Here is a 26,439-nt window from a genome sequence, read left to right as displayed (position 1 = left end):
TTGGCACTACCATTCTTAATTTTAATCATTTTATCTTAATTCATCAAATTGTTGAAAAAAATTACACAATACACCAAGTTTTGAAAGTTATGCAACAAATTTAGTTAATAAATTCAAAAAATCAGTTGGTTTATCAGCATGGACCCAGTGTCCAGCATCAGGAACTCGTTGAATAGACGAGTTGGGAAATCTTTTTTTAATTAAAGGATAGTCTTCTTCTCTAAAAACAATATTTAAAACTTATAACAAAATATTTAAAAACTTTATCATCCAGAAATTAGGGTTGCCAAATTCCGGTTATTACCGACTTTACGAAATCTAAACGCCAACTGCAACCGCAACTTCTGAGTACAAAATGTTAATAATACGCATGCGTGTGCTCAGGGTAATACCCTAATCGCGTTTTAAAGTTCTAGGCCGAAGGTAAAAATTTTTACGAATTTAAAAAAAGTTTTAGCGTTGCGTTGAAAACCTGAAATAGTTATGAAAACGTCACAAAGTTTTTTTTTGTTTTGTGGTTTTTAATTTATATCGTTAAATCGGTTAATTTTTATTTCAAATCTGAATTACTAACTATATATATATTTATACATAAATTACAAAAAGGCTTTTATAAAAAATATGTATATGAAAATATATATATATATATTTGTTTGCGTATGCACTAATATAGCGCAGTTTATCTTTGTTATGGAATCTTATATTGCTATGGAATATATATTTATACATAAATTACAAAAAGACTTTTATAAATAATATGTATATGAATATATATATATATATATATATATATATATATATATATATATATATATATATATATATATATATATATACACACACACACACATATATATATATTTGTTTGCGTATGCACTAATATAGCGCAGTTTATCTTTGTTATGGAATCTTCATGTGGAAGAATTACATATTCTTCAGCAAGGGATATATTTTTTAAATATAACTATATGTAAACTTTTAAAATATAATTATATGTAATATCTGACTGTCATACGAATCGGTGACTTATATTGTATAAGTAATTATTTTTAATAATTTGATTGATATATTTTTTAAAATAATGAATTAACTAAAAAATGTTTTATTTTTTAGTTCAATGCGATGGAGTCAGCTGCATAATTACACCTTATTAATGGAGGTTTTCATCTTCGAGCCATGGCAGTTTAAACGTGGATCAAAAGAAATAGGAGATTTATGGGAAAAAGTATCCAACTCTCTTAATGGATTACCAGAACCTTATTTTAAAGCTACCAGTAGATCAACTCGTGATCACATTAAACTTTTGATTGAAAAGTTAAAAAAAAAAAAAAATACAAAAGAAAAAAATGCAAGCGGAATTACATGTGACTCGACAGATTATGATGTGGCTAATGCTAATGCTTATAAGAGATTTCAGCAATCTGAAAGTATTTTTAAAGAGCAATTGGAGCAAAATAATGCAAAGATTGATGTGGATAATGTTCAAGCAATAGAAATGCGTAAAAGGTCATTAGAAACACATTATGAAACTGAAAAGCGAAACAAAGGACAAGAAGTCTCAAAAAAAGTCAAGAAATAATGGCAATGAAACAATTGCTTATTTAAAAGAGAAGAATGAAATTAAAGTAAATATTAAAGAACTGGAAATTGAAAAAAAGAGAAATTGAAGCACAAGCAAATACAACGCAACACATTTTGCAGCAACAAAATACTTGATGTAGCAACAAAATAACATGATGCAGGCTATGATGCAACAGCAAGTCCCACTTTAAGATTCTTTTTAAAGTCTAAAAATTTAAAATACTTAACAATATCTCCAAATACTCACTCAACAGAAACACAAACTTTACTCATATTTTTGTTCCAAATAAGCTATGTTAGCTCCTTTAAATCTACATTGTAAACTCTATGGGGAAATGCAGGGTCTCCGTAAACACAAAGGTTCTCTATTGCTATTGAAAAACTTATGTTATCAGAATGAGAAATAAGTAACTGATTACGAATCTGGGCTAATTTTTATTATATTTATTTAAAAAAAAAGATTTTAAACTTCGTTTCTTTGTTGTAATGTCGCAATGAACGAATTTTTCACTTCAAATCAATGATTTTTATAAAAAAAAAATTATACAGAATGTATGAAAACGTCACTTTATGTAATTTCGTATAGATCTGTATCTATACAAAGATACATAAAGTGACGTTTTCATAGTAATTTTCGTAACGATACTTTTCTTAAAACGGCTACGACAACGACGACTTATAAAATCATAGTTTCTACATTCTCGATACAGTAGGCGTTTTGATTTCGTAAAGTCGCTATTTATGTAGGAGAACGCGGTACAAATCTTAATTAAAAATAAGTTTGCACTGCGCTCTCCTCCATAAATGACCGGATTTTGACAACCCTACTAGAAATTAATGTTTATGTAATAAATTTAATAAATACGTTATAAATTTAATCACCCAGAAAATAATACTCACGTGATATATTGAGAAAGACCTCCAGCAATAAATAACGTCGGTTTTGAAAATGTGACATCGTCCTGAAATTCAGGAAATGACCTTTTTGTTGAATAAGTTTGAATGAGTGCTGGTAAATTACATTTCCAGGTAAACTGACCTTGACTGAAATCAAGATTACCCATCAAAAACTGTAGCACTTGCTTAGACTACAAAAGCAATAAAAATATTTGATAATTATAATACCATTATAATTATTTATGTAACTAAAATACCATTACAATTATTTAATCCATTTATTTAACCATAAAATTGAAAAAAATTTATTTATAATTTTACAAAATTAGGTTCGGTGTCACTCGTATAGTTAAAAACTAGTCATTGGAGTGACACCTTAATGAAATAAAAAAATAAAGCAAAAAACAAACCAACAAAAAAAAAAGTAATAGACATAATAGAAAAATTACTAAAAAAGTAATAGAATAGAGAGGCAACGAATGAATGAGGTAACACAACGTTTAACGATTAGCAGGATGATAGAAAATAAAAAAGTAAACAAAAGGAAATTCTAAAATATTATGATGAAACATTTGAAATCAATTGAATTATAGCAACAAACATAAACAGCAACAATAATAAAGATAATAAACAACAACAGCACAAAAAAAATACAGGTCAACATAAACAATACACAAATGTACACGTCAATATAAACGATGCAAAAGATTACAAGACAGTATAAATAAAACATAGAAATGCATGACAATATAAAAAATGCACAAAAATACACGACAGTATATAATTTATATAATTTATGTTTTAATCTATTAAAAATGACAACAGATAAATTTACTTAAGTAAGAAATAGTTTTTCATTGTCAAAACATAAAATATAATTCAAAAAACTTTCTAGATATTTTATTTTTATTTACAATTAAATTTCTTTTAGCAATTCAGTGTTTTGTTTAGTTTCTGATGATTTATTTGGTTCCTGGTATTTTATTTATTTTTGATATTTTGTATAGTTACTTCGTTTCGCGTAGTTCCTAGAATTTTGTATAGTTACTGCGTTTCGTGTGATTTCTAGTATCTTGTATGGTTCCAAATACTAATATGTAGTTTCTAATACTTCATATGCAAACATAAAAAAAAGTTGTCACATTTGAAAAAAACAAGTTCTGTATCTGTCATAAACAAATAAAGGATAAAAACAAATAAAGGCTTTTTTTGGATAAACAAATTACTTAAAAAGTTAACGATTAAAAATTGGAAACCTGCACAAAAAACAACAACAAAAAAACAAAACAAAAACAAACTTAAAACGATAAGAAGGTAAAAGTCTAGACTTTGAAGGAAAAGATATTAGCCAACGCGTTACCAAAAAGACAAAGACATTTTTGAATTGTTTAAGACCCATGAAATGACAAAACACTAAAGTGATTTTCTAAAATGCATTGTTTATAAAGTGGGTAATGATACTGCAAAAAGAATAATTCTGATAAAAAAGTTTAGGGAATTGGAAACAAACAACAAAAACAATTTGTGTTAAGGGTAGTCAAGTATCATAGAAAAGTCAATCAAATAAAAGAAAAGATTGCGTCTTTTAAAATTGATTAATATACTACTTTTTTTTAAATAATAGCAATGTCTGCCAATCTTAGAATTTAGAGTTTATAGTATTTTAAGTTTTTGATTACTTATTTTTCCAATAAATATTATGAATTCATATTATGATCATGTTTATAAAAAAGTATGGAATTATCAATATTATTATTATATTGATAATTCCATACTTTTTTATAAACATGATCAGAGTCTGTAACCTTTAAATATAATTTAACCTCTGAGAAATTTTATATATATGTCTATAAAATTACTTAGAATCGAAGAACAAGCAAAGTCTGCAAATATTTTGCATTAAAAGTATTTTAAAGAGTATTTAAGCAAAGCAGGCATTAAACTATAAAAACTCTTAACTTTGAAGCAAGTGCTCTACCACTGGGTTAGTAGTAAGGTTTGTAAACTTTAAGAGATCTCAAAGAGGGTGATTCCATCTGCAAAATATCATAGTACTAACAATGCCATGTTGCGCATGAATAGTACCCCTGTTAGTACTTTTTGTGTACATTGTAAAACCACCTAAAAAGCTCTTCTTTACAACTTGGTTGATTATCAGAAATTAGGTAATACTCAAACATAGATTTGGTAAACTGCATAGCTAGGATTACTCAAACATAAATTCAAATCATAGCTTATTGCATAGAGTGCTATGCACTCTATGCAATAAGCTATGCAGTTACCAAATCTATGTTTGAGTCAAGTTCTTTCTAATAATTACTGTATTACTGTTTCAGTTTCTGATCTCAGAGTTGATGAACATTATCCTTTGATTCACACTCAGCAGACAAAGAGGTCTGTAAGGCTATACTATTTTATACATCTTTAAGACATCTACACAACATCTTACAAAAATCACAAGTTTTTAGGATTTCTTTAAGATGTTCAACGAATGTATTAATTAACTTCGCTCTTTGTATCTAACCCTGGGTTGTGTTCCTCCTTGTTCTCTTTTAGATGGTTTAGGAAAGTCATCGGGCTGATAACTTGTCTCTCTGCTGAAAACTGCAGCTTTAATGTAACCTTCTGGATTCAGGAGGACATGGAATCTTTTATTCCTTCTTGTCAGTTTTAACATAAATATCACTCTACCCCATTATCCTTCTTGTGTATTTACTTTTCTAATCATAATCATTTCTTTCATTTTAACACGAACAATTCTCTTGAGAACAATTTTAACACAAACAACTCTCTTGAGGAAAATTTTAACAAGAACAACTCTCTTGAGAACAAAAAGTTTTTATCATTACAAAAAATTGTCTGAGATTAAAGTTCATTACTTTCAGATTACTAATACATTTTATCTTAGAAAGTTAGGTTCTAGTTTTATATTTCAGGCTTGGTCGGAAGCGGGTGCAATCGCACTCATTATATATGACCATGCATAGTGGTCATATATAGAGTGCAATGGCATAATATTTAGTTGTGACAACATGGCCACGGTTTTTTTTAGATGTTTTGAGAGCATTTCAAAAAGTGAAAAAAAAAAACTTGACGGGGACAACTACTAAAAAAATAAACTAAAAAAAGATATGAATTCTTAGCGAAGAAAAAAACTTAACTAAAACAAAATAAATTACGTTTAGAATTATTTCTAAATTTTTATAATTTTTATAATTTTATTTTCTTTTCTTTTATAAATTAAATTTTTATAAATATTTTTATAAAATTAAGCAACACTTTGTTAGATAAAAAGTAACAACTTAAAAGAAATAATTAAATCGTATGTTACTATAAAAACTTATAGTGAGTCTTTATATGTTTAAAAAAATTCCGCAATGCACCAGACCCCTGAAACAGTAGTCTATAATGATATAATGAATAATGTATTTAGTGAGTAGGCTTTTTAATAAGTTTGTATGTTTTTGTTCTGTATAGACCGATTGCGCAGTGCTGGTTCACCCATAAACTACTTTATAAAAATGTATGTTTGTGTTTTGTTCAAATCTCTGGCGCGGTGTCCATCCACTCATAATTCACTTTGTATATATGTTTGTTTATGTTCAGTCGCATATAAGTTCTTGTTTATTTTATTATTATTTTTTTTAACTTTGATGATTTTTTAAATTTTATTGAAAACGCAGTTGCTGTTGTCTTATTTTTCTTAAAATAAGACAACAAGTGTTCTCCAAAACTCTCTAAACTATTTAATAAGTGCTTTACTGAACCTTGTTTTCTTGGTTGTTAAAAATGTTATTTTTTTAATTTCAATTTTCAAACACTTTCATTACAGTAACTTCTGAGGTACCATAAAATTTCATATTGGTCATGTGTTGTTTTGCATCTAAATTAATCATCTTCCAAATAATCTTACCTCTAAGGCTTTTATTGGTGACATAACTATAAAATCTAGTCTTGTCAAAAAACCATCACTTATGATTGCTTATAACAGATATCCAATTTTGAATGCCATCTTGCATCTGTGACAGCTTCGAGCTCATAGTGGCTGGTAAATTTTACCCAGACAAAATTTAGTTGATTACTGCTAATCATCATTACAACATTATTGATATTCTTATTTTGATGAATGGCAAAACTTTTACTGAGTCCTCTACCATTTTTTTTGGATTATCTTTCAGTACTGACCTCTTATGGAAGCCAAATGTATAATCCATTGCCAAATTAGCATTTGTTAAAGCAAAAGCTGAAAACCGGTCGTTAGGTTTTAATAATATATTGCTCTATTTTATACTATCACAAGATAACTGAAAATCTGGATAAAATTTTATATTACACAACCACACATATGCAAAATTATCAATAAAAAACAAGTATTTGTTATCATAAAAAAACTAAAACACCTTAAAGAACACCGACTCAAAAAAACAGCTGTTTATTCGAGATACCATAAACTTGTTTAGACTTTTTGAAAAAAATAGTCGTTATTGACAGTGAATCATAGTTTTATTTGAGCAACACCGTTTGGAACAACAACATTTGGAAACACTAGAAACACTGGATTTTATTCTTCTGACATAAATGCAGCATCTAATGATGTAAGGTTAAAGAGAAAACAAATTCGAGCCAAAACTACTTGTTTGGGCTGCATTCTTGAGGAAAGGAAACCCCTAGCATTAAATTGCTTTATCAGGCCAAGCAGTCAATGAAAATATTTATATTTCAAATTGTCATATAAGATTAGAAAAACTCATCAAAAATAACCATCAAAATGACAAAATCATTTTCTAGCCGGATCTTGCTTTATCACATTATTCACATAGTTCACTTGTGAAATTCACAAGTGAACTATGTAAATAATGTGACAAATCTAAAATCCCAAAATATTGAATATGTACCAAAAAAAGCAAAACCAGATACGTCAGAATTACGCCCAACTGAAGATTTTTAGTTTAAACTTAAAAGATTGATTTACAATAAAAATTGGCAGGCTGAAAACCTAGACTCAAAACAGAGTTTTCAATCAAGAAAAATGACATAAAACATACATTACATTAGGGTTATGACAAAAATCACCTTACAGTACCATGGCCATATGAGGCAACCTCATATGGCCATGGTACCATAAGTTTTGGTAATATTGGTAAGCATTTCCTAATTCATATAAAAACTACAAATCGTCACGCTATTTGCTGTTTTTAAATTTGATTTTTATATCATTTTGTCAAAAGTCATTTTTTAGATTCGCATAGTTGTCACTCACTTCTTACACAAAATAGCATGATATATTGAGAGATGTTGTCTTTCCACCTTGATTTTGGTCAATTGAATGCTTTAGGACTAAATCCAATACATGATGTTGACACCCTATATACTGAGGTATAAGAGTACCTATTTTTCTTTAAATTTCCATTGAATCAGTACAACAACTCCATTTTTCACTCCAGTATTAATACTTGTAGTATCACAGATTATAACTTTATTGTTTTCCCATAATTGATATGGTTTAACACCTCAGTTAATCCATTAAATATTGTTAATGCTTTTCCATCACTAAGAGTTAGTACTGCTGGGCAAACTTCATGGTGCTGATTTTTTAGTACAATGACTTGCCTTTCTAGCTTGTTAACTTTCTTACCATCAAAGTGCAGAGCCGAATTTTCAAGATTGAAAATTCTGCTACATTTTCTGTGATTCTCTAATAGATGCCTTATATAGGGATATCAACACCATGGTCAGATATTCACAAACTCTTGTGATTTAAAGGAACTAAATTGGAAGCAATTTCAGATTCTACATTTCTATTTGAAGAAGGAAGATTACATGCACTTGAGGTATTTCCTTTGTCAACTTTTGATGGATGCATTTTAACTTGTACTGTTGTTGCACAGCCAACTTTTCCTTGTGATTTAATCTGCATTTCATAAAATATTTTTTCTTCAGTTGTCAACCAGTTGCCATCTGTTTTTGAAATATCAATCGCATTTGCAAATTTAATTTGAGCACATTCTTTATGGTATTTTAGAGAGTTATCATATTTTTAAACGTAATCTATATAACCATATAAGAGAACAGAAAACTAATAGGTTCCTAAAAAATAAAATTTGGTTGTTCCTATAATGCCACACTTCTAACAATATATTTTAATCTGTATGCTAGGTTAGGTTTTTGTAAAAGAAAAGCAAAATGTAATATATATCTCATATTGGCATTATTGCTCATCGTGTGGTGCTAGGGCTGCAGTAAAATTCAAAAAAAAATTGAAAATGTCATAACCTTTATGTACATCAGCTAGCTGCTGTTATGTTTATAAGAGTAGATGCTATTCATCATCATGGCGTGAATATTTACAACATTTTTGTTATAACAAATTTTTTCAATTAACAAAATTGATCATTAAATTTAAAAGTTATACAATTTTTAATTTTGTCCAGAGTTTTTAGTTATCACATGTTACATATTCTGCATTTTTTGTAACTTGCCACTAGTCATCTTGTAATATTTACAATTACATCTTGTGATATTTACAATGTACATAGTTAAACTAATGTAAAACTTTTCAAATTTTAACAAAAAACAAAACAAAAAAAAACATGAAAGTTTCAAGGATTCTTTTTAAATAGAAGAGAAATACAAAATAGTTGAATAAAGATAATATTAAAAATTTTTAAAAAATCAACTAATAAAAAACAAAGACCTTATAGTCTTTTATCTATAAAAGATTAAAACACTATCTCTTGCAATTTTTCACAGACAAAATAAGAAAGAATAATCTTCTTTTTGCAGACAAGGTAAGAAAGATTAATCATCCTGTCTGAAAGATTAATCATCCTGATAACAAACTTGTCTATAGGATGAGAGATGTCATTTTATCAAACTAAAACATTCAAAGATTTTGGTACAAGCAAATAGAGATCCTCAAGAATTAATTGATAAAAAATAAATGGTGACAGATTCAGCAATATAATGGTCTTGTTTATACAGCTTGCTAGCAATATACGAAAAGAAAAATTTTTCAAAAACTTAAACATGCTAAAAACTGAAAATGAAATGAATGTAAAGTCAGGAAAAGTTAAAAACAAAAAAAGTAAAAACAAAAACAATTAAAACTAGAACAAAATTCTTTATTCTGGTACTAAAAATCAAAAAATAAATATGAAAAAAGTTAAAGTACAATTATTAGTAATTTTAGTTTAGTCGTTTAAAAAAATTAATTTTTTTAAACAACTTCAATATATAAAATTTATTTTTTTATTAATTTTAGACTTTAATTTCATTTTAAACCATATTTTTTACCCAACCAAAGAAAGTAAAGTATGAGCCAATTAGTTTTGGTAAAATTTTTTATTGAATTTAATGACTCAAGTTTTATTCAAAACAGTTTCTAAAGCATATAATTATCCAATCACTACAACTAGCAACTAGCACATTTAAAATATGATTAGTGGAAAAAAATGGTCAACTTATTCCTCAGATTTGAATTCAATTGAATCAATTTGCACTTAAATATACAAAGCATTTTTTTTATATAAACATCTTGTGATCATATACAACAATTTAATATATATGTACACTCTATAAATATATGTACTTTTACACTCTATAAATATATGTATCTCTACACTCTATGAATATATGTACCTCTATACATATGTACTCAACAAATATATGTACCTCTACACTCTTTCCTAACTCTTCTTCGATGTCTTTTCTTTTTTTCATAGAGAGTAGATCAATATTGCTCATTGCATTCATGTATTTTAATATCTCTATTAAAGATTTTGGACCAGTGGGAGCAACATCAACAACAACTAATTTACTAAAATCACTTGGATTCATAAGCGCTGCTGTCATGACTAACATACCTCCCATACTATGTCCTAAAAATAGATTAAACAAAATGAACAATGTTATATGAATGTAAATTTTTAATTTTTACTTTCTTATTTACAATTTCTTTTAACGTTCTTTGTAAAGGTGTTGATAGATAAAACTTTTTAACTTTAATCCATAAAATTTAATTTTTTTCTTTAAAAATTAATTTCTGAATTTTTTACATAACATAACACATTTAGAACAAAAAATATAGTGGAGTTTTTAATACTCAACAAGTTTAAACTGTATTAAAATAAATCATGTACATTCCAGGGATGCAAAGTTTTATTAATTTTTTTGGCTCTAGAAATCCAGAATCAAAAAAGATGGACTTCTTAAACTTTGGACTCTGAATTCTAAAGAATTATTTTTTCTATAAAAATAAAACTGTGATTTTTATAGAAAATATTTTGGAATCCGCATTTAAAATTGCTCCAGAATTGCATTTAAAGCTTGTGATATTGAAACAACGCTCCAATGTCACAATTTGTTGAATCATTGGAAACCATATTTATTAAGCAAAATGTTAAGTATAAGAAATTACCTACAAAACACAATAATTTAAAATTTATTTTAAAACTAATATAACTACCAAAATAAATTAGATTTTGTGCATAAAATGAAAAATGCTTAAAATTTTATAAAATTATGAAACTAAAAAATAAAAAATACAACAGCATGTTTTCGTTATAAATAAAACTTGAATACTTTTAAATATATAACAGTTAAGTGTTTTTAAACAAATATGACCTAAGAACAATGAGCATATTTTAGAAAACAACCAATTTATTAGCAATCAAATAGGGATAGTGCAAAATAATGTGTAAATCAAAAAAAAATTAAATTTGTATTAAATTTGTATTAAATTTTGCATATCTGTCTGTATATTTACACTGTCTGCTTTTATTTTTTGTTAAAAAGGTAATTAAAATTTAAATACCTAACAATAACTTAAAAATTACATTACTATCTGAATTTCTATACTACATATAATAACTTTCATTGAATTTATTAATTTGAATTTAAGTACATTTGTAAAGTATGTATACAGTTATGGGAGCATTATCTAAAAGTGTACAAGTGTGTATAAAGGGGTAGGGATAAGAAAGCAAAAATGTAAAGAAGGGGTGAGGGGTCTAGACAGTACATATGTACATGGTTGAACCATCATTTTCATGAAATTTACTCAAAAGTTGATTTTTAAAAAAAAAAAAGGCAAGGAATTTATTAAGTGATAAAATCTATACCAAAATATCAAAAGAGAAAAAAAAAACTTTACCAAAATTTCAAAAGAGAAAAAAAAAAACTTATACCAAAATATCAAAAGGGGAAAAAAAACTAACAAAATATCAAGAGAAATATAAAAAACAAAAAATAAATTTTAGATATAATTTCAAAAAATTATATACTGAAAGCAAAAAAAAAAATTAAACATTAAAAAAGAAATTTTTTTTTTGATTATTTGGTAGAATATAATTGTACAAAACAAATTCTTAAAATTTTTAATTTCAGTCATATTTAAATCCAAAAAAAAAAGTGTTGGAAAGTTTTGAGAGTGTAAAGTTTTTACTCTCACCAAATTGAAGGCGTAATAAATTAAACATGTTCATAACTTTCAAACATTAATTAATTGATGAAATTTAAAGCCAATATGACTTAAAATCAATAAATTTAACTTAAGTTAATGTATCTTAAGATAATGTAATGAAATTATTGTTAATTTCATTACATTATCCATTTAGGGGAAGGAAAGTCAAGAAATTTTTTAGATTATTTTTGTTCCAAGGTTTTAATTTTTTTTTTGATGCAAAACTTATTCTATACAAACACAAACATACTTAAGTTTAGAGTTTGCAGAAAGCTTGATAATGTCATACCTAAGACTTTAAAAAATCATGTTAGTGCCCATTTAGCAGCGTAAATCATTTTGATTTAGAGTACTCAAAATTAAATTTTCACATAAAAAATCAATTCTCTAACCCCAAAAGTCTCGATGTAAAATGCGTTTATCAAAAGATTCCTTAAAATTACTAACCCTGAAGGTCTTGATGTAAAATGCGTTTATCAAAAGATTCTTTAATATTACTAACCCCGAAAGTCTTGATGTAAAATGCGTTTATCAAAAGATTCCTTAAAATTAAGAAAATATTAGGCCATAAAAAAAAAGAAGCATTTAACCGCTATTGTGAAATAATTATGAAATAATTTTTTTGTTAAAGAAATAGATTGCTTAATAAAATTTTTTTATTAAAAAAACTTTGTATTAAATATGATTTTGAAAATAAAAATTTAAATATAGTTTTTAAGAAAAAAAAAAAATAACAATAATAAAAAAATTATAATAAAATGGCAAAACAAACTTTGAATACTGAGTATTAACCTTTTACATTGTAAAAAAAAAAAACACAATTAAAATGAGTTCTAAATAAAATAATCAGTGACATATCCAAGTGACAGTGATGCATCCAGGTAACAGAGACATATTCAGTTGACAGTGACATATGATTTTGACACCAGTATTCTAGTTTGGGCGCTAAAATTTCATCCCAAACTTAACTTGAAACATTTCTATCTTAACAACAAGTTTGTCATAAAACAAGTCAAAATAAAATTTTTACTTATTGTCTCGCTGCTTTAATATTAAATCACCTATAAAAATTTTTTATTGTAAATGTCTGTTTTGAAATAGTAATAAATGCAACTTTTAAAGTATATTTAATGCTAATCATTGAAATGTATTTTATAAGCCAATCAAAATGTTTGATTAAAACTCACTTCTATAGAGTATGGAATATGTTATGAATAGATTAAATAGACATTGTGATTAGATTAAAATATAAAACACTAAACCACAAAAGTGTTTTTTTAATTGCTGTAATAAAAACATTAACTCGTTTTAAAATACGTTTAATGTACAATTCTCTACCACATTGTAGCTACAATTACAATGTAATTACAATTACAATTAAATATAGCTACAATTTACAATGCGAAAACTAAACTTTATAAGCTTTGAACTTTCTATTATTTATCATTAAATAATAGTATAATTGCAGTAAAAATGTAATAAAAAGGTACTAAAATAAATTAATAAATTAAGTTTTTTAAAACTTAATAGCATTATAATAATTGTGCTGAAAAACTTAAGTGTGAAATGTAAGTGAACAGCAATTTGAAAAAAAAAAAATAACTTTTAAATGAATTAATGACCTTGTTATGTTATAAATCAATGATTGCAAAAGTTAATAAAAATAATGAAGAATCTTGTCAAAAGCCATTTTTTAAAGCATTTGCACTTACCAAATGGGAAAACTTATTTTAGTGTTAAATAGGCTCTTTAATGTAAAATTCATTTATGTTTTGGATATTATTTATTTAATAAATATAAACAATCATTTAAAGTAGCAAAATCATTCATAAAGAACTTTAATTATAAACAATTTATAGCTATAACAAAAAATATAATAAATATAATATGACTCAATATAAGTATGAAGGTGACCTAATCGCAACTCATATAGCTATAGTTTTGCTGTAAAAATTAAATTTTGTTATCATAATCACTTAAAAGGAGTATTTTGTTACAAAAGGTCCTCTAACGATCTCTATACTCTTATGTTGGTGTCCCCAAATAAATTCTGGATAGATCAGTGATAGTTAAAATAAAAATGGCAAAACTTCTATTTTGTTTTTCAAATTTTAAAACAAAAGTTGATGTTTAAAATAAAAGTCTATTTACAAACTCAATGTTTGTTTTTCCTATATATATATATATATATATATATATATATATATATATATATATATATATATATATATATATATATATATATATATATATATATATATATATATATATATATATATATATATATATATATATATATATATATATATATATATATATATATATATATATATATATATATATATATATATATATATATATATATATATATATATATATATATATATATATATATATATATATATATATATATATATATATATATATATATATATATATATATATATATATATATATATATATACATATATATATATATATATATATATACATATATATATATATATACATATATATATATATATATATACATACATATATATATATATATAATACATATATATATATATATATATATATATATATATATATATATATATATATATATATATATATATATATATATACATATATATATATATATATATATATATATATATATATATATATATATATATATATATATATATATATATATATATATATATACATATAAGAAGACTGATATATATATCAGGCCTTATTTTAAATTAAAAAAATCCTTAACACAATAGCCTAATGTAAATTATTTTTTAAAGACATTAACTTTTTTAAATCACTGCAAAAATATTATTTACCGCAAAATGAGTTAAATATTATTTAACTTCTTTTTTATTACTATAAGAAAATGTTTACTTTCTTTTATTTTTTGTTAATATTAAATAATTAAATTTAATATTACATATTTAAAAATGATTGGTATTAACAAACTTCTTTCTTTGCTCGACATTTGCATAAATGAATTAAAATACATTAAATTTTTAAATGATTATTTTTTTAATTCCTAATTGCAGCATTGCAAATACAAATGATTTTTTATTTAAAAAAATTAGCGAGTAACAAATAAAAAAATTATGTTAATTTATTTACTTTATTCATGAAAAGTTTATTATTTTATTAACAATTTTGTTGTAAAAGCAAATATTATTTTTCCAACATTAAGATCATATCACTGTACATATCATTTATTAAAAAATAATCGCTGCAATTTAACTTGCGTTATAAAAAAAAAAAAAAAAAAAAAACTTACATTTTAAGCAAATTTTTGATGCAGCTGTTTATTTAAAATTTAATTTTGCGTAAAAAATGAAATGTTTATGAAGGAAACTGAAAAAACCATTGCGATAAAAATGAGCTAATTTTTTTTCTTAAAGAACAAATAAAATTTAAATATTCACCAATATTCATTAACATTTTAAAATAAATTTGACAGATAAGTTAAAATCAAACATAAACTTTAATTTTAATAAACTTAAATATATTTATTAAATCAAAATTAAATATTTTTTAAATCAAAGTTAAATTATATTTTTTTTATCAGAATAAAATTATATATTTTTATTAAAGTGGTTTTAAATTATATCAAATGTTTTTAATCAGAAATAAATAATATTATTATGATCTTTGCTTCAAGCTTAAAGTATTAACATTTTTCCAGCAAAAAAATCAATCATTACAGTAAAACAAAAACAAAATAAAATTTAAATTTCTTTGAGTTTTTTCCATTAGTGCTTATATTTAAAATAATTGTCATTCAAACAATTGTAACAAATATTTTTATATAAACGACATTCAAATGTTAATTTCATTTTTTTAAACATTAAATCTTTTATCTTACCGCTATAGATTAACTTAAAAGTTAAAAAATGATAAAAAGTCGCTTAACCAAAATCGTTTACAGCTTATGTAAAATTGCTTGAGGCGTTCATAAATCATTCTAAGCGCAACGCTTTAAAACAAGGCCAGTATATATATATTCATCTTTTAGGCTGGCGCAGATGTAATTTTAATACATTGTTTCCAGTTTAGGATGTTGAATGCTGGACCTTCTTGACTCAATGCATGGGTTTTGCTTGTGTCTCTGTTTTTATGACTAGGCAACTCATTCTATTATCTCCTAATGAGGGTATAACTTTACAACTCAGTTTTATGGTTCTGAGGCCAGCTGATAGCCATCAACAACTGAAAAATATCAAAGTATTAACAGTCCCATGTTAATACTTTGATATTTGCGCATGGATGGTGTCCCTGTTCGTATTTTTGGTGTGCATTGCCAAGGCCACATTTGGAGCCCTTTGTTACAGCTTAGGGCTTATAAATAGTAATGAGGCAATTTCTTGGGCTATTAAACAGTGTACTGGGTACTATATATGCTTTGAGTCAAGTTCTTTAACAAATTTAAAAATGAATAAAGTACCAAAAACTCTAAAACACAAAAAGCAATCGTCATCACCAAGTTCTATAAACCTATCGTTCACTAATACTCATTGTCTTCGAAGTAACTTTTTTTCTGTTGAGCCTTATCTCTTGCAAAGTTCACTAGACCTACTTGCTCTTTTTGAGACTAATTTGAGTTCAGCTGTCTCATCTTGTGATCTTAGTGTTGATGGTTATCTTCCTTTAATTCATAAAGACTCCAATAGTCAGATGCTTGGCCTCAGCATTTACATTCATAAGAATTCACCCATTTGTTTTACTCGATTGCCTTTCTCTTTGTTCTATATCGCTCTCCTTTATCTCAAGACTGCACTCTTTTTGATGTTTTTTCTGATAATATTGACCGAGCCCTTTCTCTTTATCCATCAGCCAATACTGTTGTTGTCGGTGACTTTAATGCTAATCACACAGAATGGCTTGGCTCTAGTGTCAGTGACTCTGCAGGCATTAAAGCCCACAACTTTTGCCTTTCTCAATCCCTAATTCAAATAGTTAGCTTTCCAACTCACTTTCCAGACAACCCGAATCATTTACCTTCTCTGCTCGACTTCTGTCTTGTTTCTGATCCTAGTCAATGCTCAGTTTCTCCACATTCACCCTTAGGTGCTTCTAATCACAGTTTGATATCTTTAAAACAAATATATTCTTCTTCTTCATCATCAGAATCCCCCTATCATTGCACCTATTACAACTACCTTAAAGCTGACTGCGACTCTTTCTGTGATTTTCTTCGTGATGGCCCTTGGGTAGATTCCCTCTCGACAATTCCAGGCCAAGCCTCACTCTTCTCCATGGTTTTCCTCACATTGTGCTACTGTAATTTCCAATCAAAACCGTTACTTTCATATCTATCAGCAAAATAATTCTCCAGAAAACAGACGTTTATTTATTACTGCTTGGAACCATTGTAAAAAGGTTTTTGTCTAACGCCAAAGCCTGCTATTCTCAGGAAATGAAATCTCGTATTTTATCACAAAAATTAGGCTCTCGTAATTTCTGGAAAATCTTTAATAGTTTCAATAATAAGGGCAAATCAGTTATTCCACCTCTCTTCTATGGTTCAGACTTTGTCACCTCACCTAAAGACAAAGCTGAATTGTTTGCTAAAAATTTTTCATCTATATAATCTCTTGATTCCACTAGCTGCGTTCTACCTGATTTAGTTGTCAAACAGGTTGATCCGTTGCTTGACATTCGTATCACTCCAGCTTCTGTATCTAAAATGATTTCCTTCCAAAACTATTTAACAAGTGCTTATCAGAGTCATGTTTTCCAGCCTGCCAGAAAGCGGCATCTGTTATCCCTATTTTTTAAAATTCTGGAGAGCAATCTGATTGGTCTAACTACTGCCCCATTAGTCTTCTTCCTATCATAAGCAAGGTTTTTGAATATTTAATTAACAAACACTTAATTTCTCATCTTGAACCTAATAACTTACTTTCTGATCATCAATATGGATTTCAATCTTCTCATTCTACAGCTGATTTGCTAACAGTAATAACTGATAGATTTTATTGTGCATTAGATAAAGGTGGAGAGGTTAAGGCCATCGCTCTTGACATTTCTAAAGCTTTTGATAAAGTTTGACATGCTGGTCTTCTCCATAAGCTTTCTTCTTACGGTGTATCTGGCAACATCTTTAAGATTATTGAATACTTTCTTTCCAATCATAGTATAAAAGTTGTCCTTGATGGACAGCACTCTTCTTCTTATTTTGTAAATTCAGGGGTTCCTTAAGGTTCAGTCTTTGGCCTTTTTTTCTTTTTTTAATTTACATTAACAATCTTCCAGATATTCTCACATCTGGGGTGGCATTGTTTACTGATGATACTAGCATTTATTCTTGTCATGATAAGAAGCCAACACTCTCTGATTGCTTGGAGGGGGCATTTGAGCTTGAAAAGGATCTCAATTCTGCTATAGCATGGGGCTCTCAGTGGCTGGTGAACTTCAATTCAGATAAAACTCAAATTTTTTCAGCCAATCGTTATCACAATAATTTAGATCTTCCTATATTATGAACGGTAATGTACTCAATCAGTCATCCACTCTTCATCTTCTAGGATTAACTCTTACTTCCAATCTTTCTTGGGAACCATATATCAAATCAGTTGCAAAATTAGCATCTATTAAGGTTGCATCTCTTGATCAAGCTCAACACTTTCTTACTCCAGATTCTATTCTCTATCTCTATAAACTTAAATCCGGTCTTGTATGGAATACTGCTGCCATATCTGGGGCAGATCTTCTAATGATGCCATTTCTCTTTTAGACAAGGTGCAAAAACGCATTGTAAACATAGTCGGACCTGTACTTGCAGCCAACCTCCAACCATTATCACATCGTCGTAATATTGCTTCTCTTTCTCTTTTCCACAAATACTATAATGGACACTGCTCTAAAGAGCTAGCATCTCTTGTGCCATCTACTAAAACTCATTCATGTGTTACTTGTCATTCAATTAAGTCTCATCTTTTTTTTGTGACTGTGCCTAAATGCTCCAAAAACGCTTATTCGTCTAGTTTTTTCCTTCAAACATCAGTTCTTTGAAATTCGCTTCTTTAATCTTGCTTTCCTGATTCATATAATTTGCAATCCTTTAAGTTGTCGGTCAATCGTTATCTTGCTCTACAATCTTTATCTTTTCTTAATTCTTTATCTTTATTCTTTTTCTTTCCAACTTTAATTAGTGGTTGCTTGCAGCCTTGTTGGAAGTGAAGATATTCAATATATATATATATATATATATATATACTATATATATATATATACATACATGAGAATATAAAAATATTTTAACTTTACTTGATGTTTCATTATTAAAGACTCTTCAAAAAACGATTTCTGAAAAGTCTTTATTAAAAAAAAATTAAATTTAAATAAAAAATTGATAAGTGACTTTTACTAATTTATTATTGTTTTAAAAAAGTTTAAGAAAATTGAACACTATCTTGTGAAATAAATTTTATAATAACTTGAAAAATAATAAACATTTTATGAAAAACATTGAGAAAAAAAATCAAAATAAAAAAACTTGAAAAAAGGCACTTTTTTCAAGTTTAGTTAAAAACTTTCATTTTTAGTTAAAAACAGCCATTTTGCAGTAAAATCTAAATATATTTTAGTATAAAATGATTATTTTTTTAATTTTTGAATCCCTTTATTTGAGATCCAATAAGACAACTATTAACATTTAAATTCATCTCGTATTTATTCTCGCTTAAATTTAATCATGCAACTATTGCAGCAAAGAAACCAACTAATATGAAGCCTTTAAGGCAAATAAGCAAAGTGATTTATTTACATTTAAAAAATAAAAAAACCCAAAACTCATATAAACAACCATTGTTCAGCTATTAAATTCATAAAAAAATCTTTAAATATGATCTTAGTAGATGTTATTTAAAATATAATAACTTTAGTGTCTCACCAACAAGTATCGATTTCTTTATTTGCAGTTTTTTCAGTAAATTTTGGAGGTCATACACCATTGCTTCAAAGCTCATATCAGAATGATGTGAACTAGACCCATGATTTACAGAATCAAAAGCAACAACCTGAATATTAAAAGTATTATATAAATCCTATGTATAGATGTTAAATCTATCATTAATAATATATATTATTATATATATATGCCATTAATAATAAACGAGATTCTAAGGTGAAGTTTTTTTTAATTATTCACCTCCCCAAGGCTGAGGAGGCCACTACAGTCGAGGAGGATACTTTTTGTGGTTACAACCTTCTCTCAACTCTATAACTACGAAACACGAACCTTGACGAACAAGGCTGCTGCGCGGAGTAACAAAATGAGCGCAGTACTACCAGGGACATGGTGGGGATCTCGGAACTTCTCGCTTATGAGGCGAGCGCTCTACCACTACACCACTACCGCATTATTACCATCACTACATAAATTATGATTACCCAAAGCAATAATATTTTTTCTTTATCTTTTACTATCATTTTATATTTATTCTCTTTCCTATTGTTTTATATTTATTCATTTTAAATATTGATATATTTATGCATATATGTATTTTGGTTTATAGTAAGTTAAACTTTTAATGAAGATTTATGATTACTTATGCGTCCTGCTTTGTTTTAGGTATACTTTAACAATAAATTTACTGTTGATTATGATTTTTGTATAAGCTTTATCTTCTTAAAATAAATGTGTGTTTACTCTAAACATCTGTTCATTTTTCTTTGTGCTATTACTTATCCTCCTTTTTCATAGTTTCATGTTTCTTTGTGGGCTTTCATTAATCAGTTTCATTAATCTATTTCAAGCACCACAGATTACCTGCATTTAATATATGAAAAAAAAAAAAGTTATATGTAATCAATTTTATAATATATAAGTAGTATATATAAGTTTCATATAAGTGTAATGAACTACTCTACTTATATATGACAATTTCTAAAGTAAACACAATAAATACACATACATAACAACAATGATATATTGATGGCTTAATCCGCAAACAAGATAACTCCAGTAAACCAAACTATATAATTGCATATATATATATATATATATATATATATATATATATATATATATATATATATATATATATATATATATATATATATACATATATAAATATGCATATATATTATATATATATATATATATATATATATATATATATATATATATATATATATATATATATATTCAACATCTTCGCTTCCAACAAGGCTGCAAGCAACCACTATTTGAGTTGGAAATTACTGGAAGAGAAAAGATGAAGATTGTAGAGCAAGATAAGGATTGACAGACAACTTAAAAGATTGCAAATTATATGAACCAGAAAAGCAAGATGAAGGAAGAGAATTCCGAAGAACTGATGTTTGAGGAAGAAAACTAGACAAATAAGAGTTTTTGGAGCATTTAGGAACAGTCACAGAAAAAATATGAGAACTAATTGAATGACGAGTAACATGAAAATGAATTTTAGTAGATGGCACAAGAGACGCTAGCTCTTTAGAGCAGTGCCCATTATAGTATTTGTAGAAAAGAGAAGCAATATTACAATGATTTGATAATAGTTGGAGGTTGGCAGCAAGAGGAGGTTTGACTATGTTTACAATGCATTACAAATCAGATCACTCTCCAGAATTTTTGAAAATAGGGATAACAGATGCCGCTTTCCAGCAGGCTGGAAAACAAGACTCTGATAAGCACTTGTTGAATAGTTTTGAAAGTATAGATGACAGCTCCGGAGAACACTTCTGCAAGACTATAACATGTATGTTGTCCGAACCACAAGCTGTAGAAAAGTTCTGAGAAGGAAATCACTTTAGATACAGAAGCTGGAGTGATACGAATGTCAAGCAATGGATCAACCTGTTTGTTGGCAATATCAGGTAGAACTCAACTAGTGGAATCAAGAGATGATATTGATGAAAAGGTCTTCGCAAACAAAGATTATTATTATTGTTATTATTATTATTATTATATATATATGTATATATATATATATATATATATATATATATATATATATATATATATATATATATATATATATATATATATATATATATATACACACACACATTTTTATTATTTAAATTTAACATACTTATCACTTTTGTGCATTAAAATTAAAACGGTGAATATTATCAAACTTTAGTAAAGTTAAAATGAAAATAATTGCTAATATTTAAATTGTTAGTTTTTTTAAATGTTAATTTTTTTAAATTATTTATAGAACAGTTTCATATTTTGCCTTTTAATTACTGTCTTTTTTAATTAGTTTTAAATTTCTTTTGTCTTTTAATTTCTGTCAAATTTAATTACCTTTAATTACTTTTTTAAAACTATTTTAATACTTTGTTTCAAAATTTTAAATTTTTTCAGTAGTTATGATGTTAGTAATTTTAATTTTAGTAGTTTAAAATACTTTGAACAATTGATCATCAAAACTTTCAAATAATATTTACTATTTAACATTCTTAAATAAAATAGTTTCAATAAAATGTGTAGTAAATTTGTGCGTAAAATGAGTATAATCCCCCCACCTGTTTTAACAAAATATTGTTATTCATCAAATGAAATGTTAAAGTTAATTTTAGTGTTCACCTTGTTTATTTTTATCTAAAGCTATTTAGCTTTAGATAAAAATAAACAAGGTGAACACTAAAATTAGTATAATTTACAAACAATTTATGTTATTATTATTATTAATATTATATACACACATATTAACTTGGAAAAAACATGGATGTGTCTGATTGAGGGAAACTAGAAAATTTCCTCGGGCCCACTCTCTATCACTGTAATCCATGAAAAATTGGTATCCCCAAATAAAAACTGGGTTTGTCTTTGCATAATCACATAACACCAATTATATTTTTACTTATATAAAACTTACGAGGGTAGGAACTTACACTCTTCTTAACATATACTAGTTAATCTATTGATAGAAGTCTAATTATGCTTATGTTACTTTTTACATAAACTCTACAAGAGTCTGTTGCCCAAAAAATACTTTGTTACAGCCTTACAAAAAATATGTTACAGCCTTGTAAAAAATATTCTGTTACGGCCTTGTAAAACAAGAACTTTTTAATCTCCAGAACTTTCTGCTACTCTTTTTTTTAAAAAAAATCGAGAGATCCTTCTGATTTTTCCAACTATTTTCTAGTAAAGTTTTCATACTATTATTATCAAAATCTTAATTAAAAATCCATAATAAAAAAACTTTTACTAAGGTACTTTAGTAGGGTTGGGGTTTGCATTCAGGTACCCCAACTTGTACCTGAATGCATACCGCAACACATATTTGAATGCATTACATTCAAGTACGTGTTGGGGTTGGCTGTATGGAGAAATGGTTTGAGCTCAGTACTTACGTACCATGAAAGCACAGTATTTAAGCACAGATTTGAGCACAATACTTACAGAGGCATAAGATGGAGTTAAACCTTTTGATTGTGAGCTGATTGTTCTACCAGTTTACTACCAGAGTTATCTCTGATGGGAGTAATAAAACAACGCTGTTATATTGGCAAGAAACAACAATATTCAAGTGAAATCATCTACTTAATATGTGAATAATATAAATTCCTGATTTCCAAGTGTGTGTGTGTGTATATATATATATATATATATATATATATATATATATATATATATATATATATATATATATATATATATATATATATATATATATATATATATATATATATACACACACACACACACACATACATGCATACATACATATATACAATATATATATATATATATATATATATATATATATATATATATATATATATACACACACATACATGCATACATACATATATACATATATATATATATATATATATATATATATATATATATATATATATATATATATATATATATATATATATATATATATATATATATATATATATATATATATATATATATATATATATATATATATATATGCAGTAAAACAAAAATACCATTCTACCAGTTAACTCATTTATTCTTTTACACAAAGAACGCCAGTTTTTTTTTGAGCCAAACAACCCATGAGAAACAATAATTGGATCTAGATTTGATATTGTCTGGTTGTAAAGGTCATAATCCAAAGTAACATCTCTACAAAACAAAAAAAGATAATCCAATATGAGTTCTTTGCAAAACATACAGCAAAACTTTATTAAAATTTTATTTTAAATACATAACTTTTTATTTAAATAACTTTCTTATATATGATGCAAAAAGCCCATAGAGAAATATCAAATGCTAATAGAAATTTTTTTTTGTAAAGAAGGTAATATAAACAAAGAAAAATGAACAAATGTTCAGAATGTTAGTTGATTTATTTATGAGTAAATCTATAAACTTGATTAACTAGCAGAACTTCCACTCTAATCTGATTCCTTATACAACAACAACAAAAAATTTAATTGACAGAGTTTTACTAAATTCTTTCATACCTAACATTTAACAATATAAAATAAAAAATTGACTACAAATTAAATAACATACATACAATGATATGCTTCTAGATAGGCATAAGAATGATATGCTTCTAGATAGGCATAAGAATGATATGCTTATAGATAGGCATAAGAATAGAAAGAAAAAAAAAAGATTAAGGCTAAAATGTAAATTATGTAGTGCTTAAGAAATACACTTCTCCTCAAAATGGTGTATGGTATTGCTAATGTTATTGCTAATGTTTTGAAAAATCTCAACACCAATAACAAGTTTATCTTGTCACTTATCCCATTTTATGCTTTAGCCCACAACATTTAAGCCAATTGTTCCATACTGCAGTAAAAAAAGACTTCACAACAGTAAAACCCAGTCACAAACAAATTTGTAAAGCACCAGTATTTTTGAAAAAAATATTATAAAAAGAAAAATGATAATTAAAATAATAAGAATAAATTTCAAAATAAAAAATAACATTGAGTTTCAATACATTTCTATTTTAAATTCACAACACTTGCTTTAAACAAGAAAAATATTTTAAATTCACAACACTTGCTTTAAACAAGGAAAACATTTTAAATTCACAACACTTGCTTTAAACAATGAAAACATTTTGTGCATGAAAAACTACATTATAAACTACATAACATAATAAATAAACCTCGTTTGAAACTTTGTACTGTAAGAATGTTGCAAAATGCAAGATTTCCATGTTTGAGTAATAGGAAGCAAAAATTTAGCAGAACCACAAAAAACTATTTTATTGAAACTCATTCTTTCTTAAAAATCTGTAAATAGCAGATGCAGATTATAACTATTTTATTATATAATAATATTTTAAAACTTCACAATATAAAACTTTATTTTTATAACTATTGTTAATTTTTATTATTGCAAGCCAATAATTTTGCATAACTTTTTATATTACTTATTCATCTAAACCATACAACTTTAAATCATAAATAATAATTCTTCCAAAAAAGTCTGTTGTATTTAAAAATACAATCTTCACAGAGTCGGTAGCTTCATTGCATCCGTCCATTGCAAACTTTTGAACAAAATTAACATCCTCAGGATACACGGAAAAAGTTTTAGAACTGCAGTAAATATTAAATTGTTGACAGGAGAAACCACCTTGAAATTGAATGGTAACATCTGTTATCGTGACAGGTTTTTCAAACTTTATGCAAATATGTTGACTATTGCCCTAAAAATAACCACAGAATAAATTTATTCATCATGATTATAATCATCATGATGATGACCATCATCATGATTCATCACAATTCAATAAACTAAAAAACCTTATCAGAGTTCCAACATGTATCTTCATTATCATCAAATAAAAATTTTTTCCCGTACTGTTTGTGATCTTGATTCAAAACTGAACTAACTGATACACCACTTATCAAACTGTTTAAAAGCATTTTTTTTTTGTCTTTTAATAATAGTGATTCAACGACATGTATGAGCAAAGACACATCATGTAAAAATAAATATGAATGTTAAATAGTTACTAAAAAATTATAAAATAAACAACATTACAATATTTATTAAACTACTTTTAAAATTGTAAAAAATATTCTAATAATATCTCTCTTTATATATATATATATATATATATATATATATATATATATATATATATATATATATATATATATATATATATATATATATATATATATATATATATATATATGTGTGTGTGTGTGTGTGTATAAATCAGCCCTTAGATTTTGGGACATTGTATTCAGCAATGACGACCAAGAAGTGGTTGAGGTTGGCAAAAATTTGCCAACTTTGTTTATGTTTTATGGTCTAACCTTTGTTTTTTTCTGCCAACCTCACACAGATTAAGATCTGCAAATTATTGCCAACCTTATTATTTTAATTCCGAGGGTTTATATATATATATATATACATATATATATATATATATATATATATATATATATATATATATATATATATATATATATATATATATATATATATATATATACACACACACATATATATATACTATATTTATTGTTTATAACTTATATTTACTTATTAT

General features: G+C 26.1%; 2 protein-coding genes across 2 annotated transcripts; both read right to left on the bottom strand.

Moving 5' to 3' along the window:
• Positions 1 to 25,916, bottom strand: LOC100203634 (sn-1-specific diacylglycerol lipase ABHD11). The gene is made up of 7 exons (XM_065807442.1): positions 25,682 to 25,916; positions 25,039 to 25,584; positions 23,897 to 24,035; positions 19,845 to 19,971; positions 10,150 to 10,355; positions 2,482 to 2,669; positions 1 to 220 (listed from the first exon to the last, which is right to left on the bottom strand). Exons 2-7 carry the CDS (start codon positions 25,149 to 25,151, stop codon positions 88 to 90), a joined length of 906 nt encoding a protein of 301 aa, XP_065663514.1. The 5' UTR covers positions 25,152 to 25,584; positions 25,682 to 25,916; the 3' UTR covers positions 1 to 87.
• Positions 25,306 to 25,804, bottom strand: LOC136086197 (nuclear receptor 2C2-associated protein-like). Its single transcript, XM_065808479.1, has 2 exons — positions 25,682 to 25,804; positions 25,306 to 25,584 (listed from the first exon to the last, which is right to left on the bottom strand). The coding sequence occupies exons 1-2, from the start codon at positions 25,802 to 25,804 to the stop codon at positions 25,306 to 25,308; spliced, it is 402 nt and encodes a 133-aa protein (XP_065664551.1).
• Positions 25,917 to 26,439: the final 523 nt, after the last annotated feature.

Source organism: Hydra vulgaris, chromosome 10 (assembly GCF_038396675.1).
Source record: "Hydra vulgaris chromosome 10, alternate assembly HydraT2T_AEP".
NCBI lineage: Eukaryota > Metazoa > Cnidaria > Hydrozoa > Anthoathecata > Hydridae > Hydra > Hydra vulgaris.
The sequence above is the reverse complement of the archived record's forward strand: the minus strand, read 5'-3'. Positions and strand labels throughout refer to the sequence as shown.

Coding starts and splice junctions, on each gene's coding strand:
- LOC100203634 (XM_065807442.1), bottom strand. CDS start 25,151: ATGAGTTTCAATAAAATAGTTTTTTGTGGTTCTGCTAAATTTTTGCTT. Junction 24,036..25,038: donor AGTACAAAGTTTCAAACGAG/GTTTATTTATTA, acceptor TTTGTTTTGTAG/AGATGTTACTTTGGATTATG. Junction 10,356..19,844: donor AAAGAAATCGATACTTGTTG/GTGAGACACTAA, acceptor ATCTATTTTTAG/GACATAGTATGGGAGGTATG.
- LOC136086197 (XM_065808479.1), bottom strand. CDS start 25,804: ATGCTTTTAAACAGTTTGATAAGTGGTGTATCAGTTAGTTCAGTTTTG. Junction 25,585..25,681: donor CATGTTGGAACTCTGATAAG/GTTTTTTAGTTT, acceptor GGTTATTTTTAG/GGCAATAGTCAACATATTTG.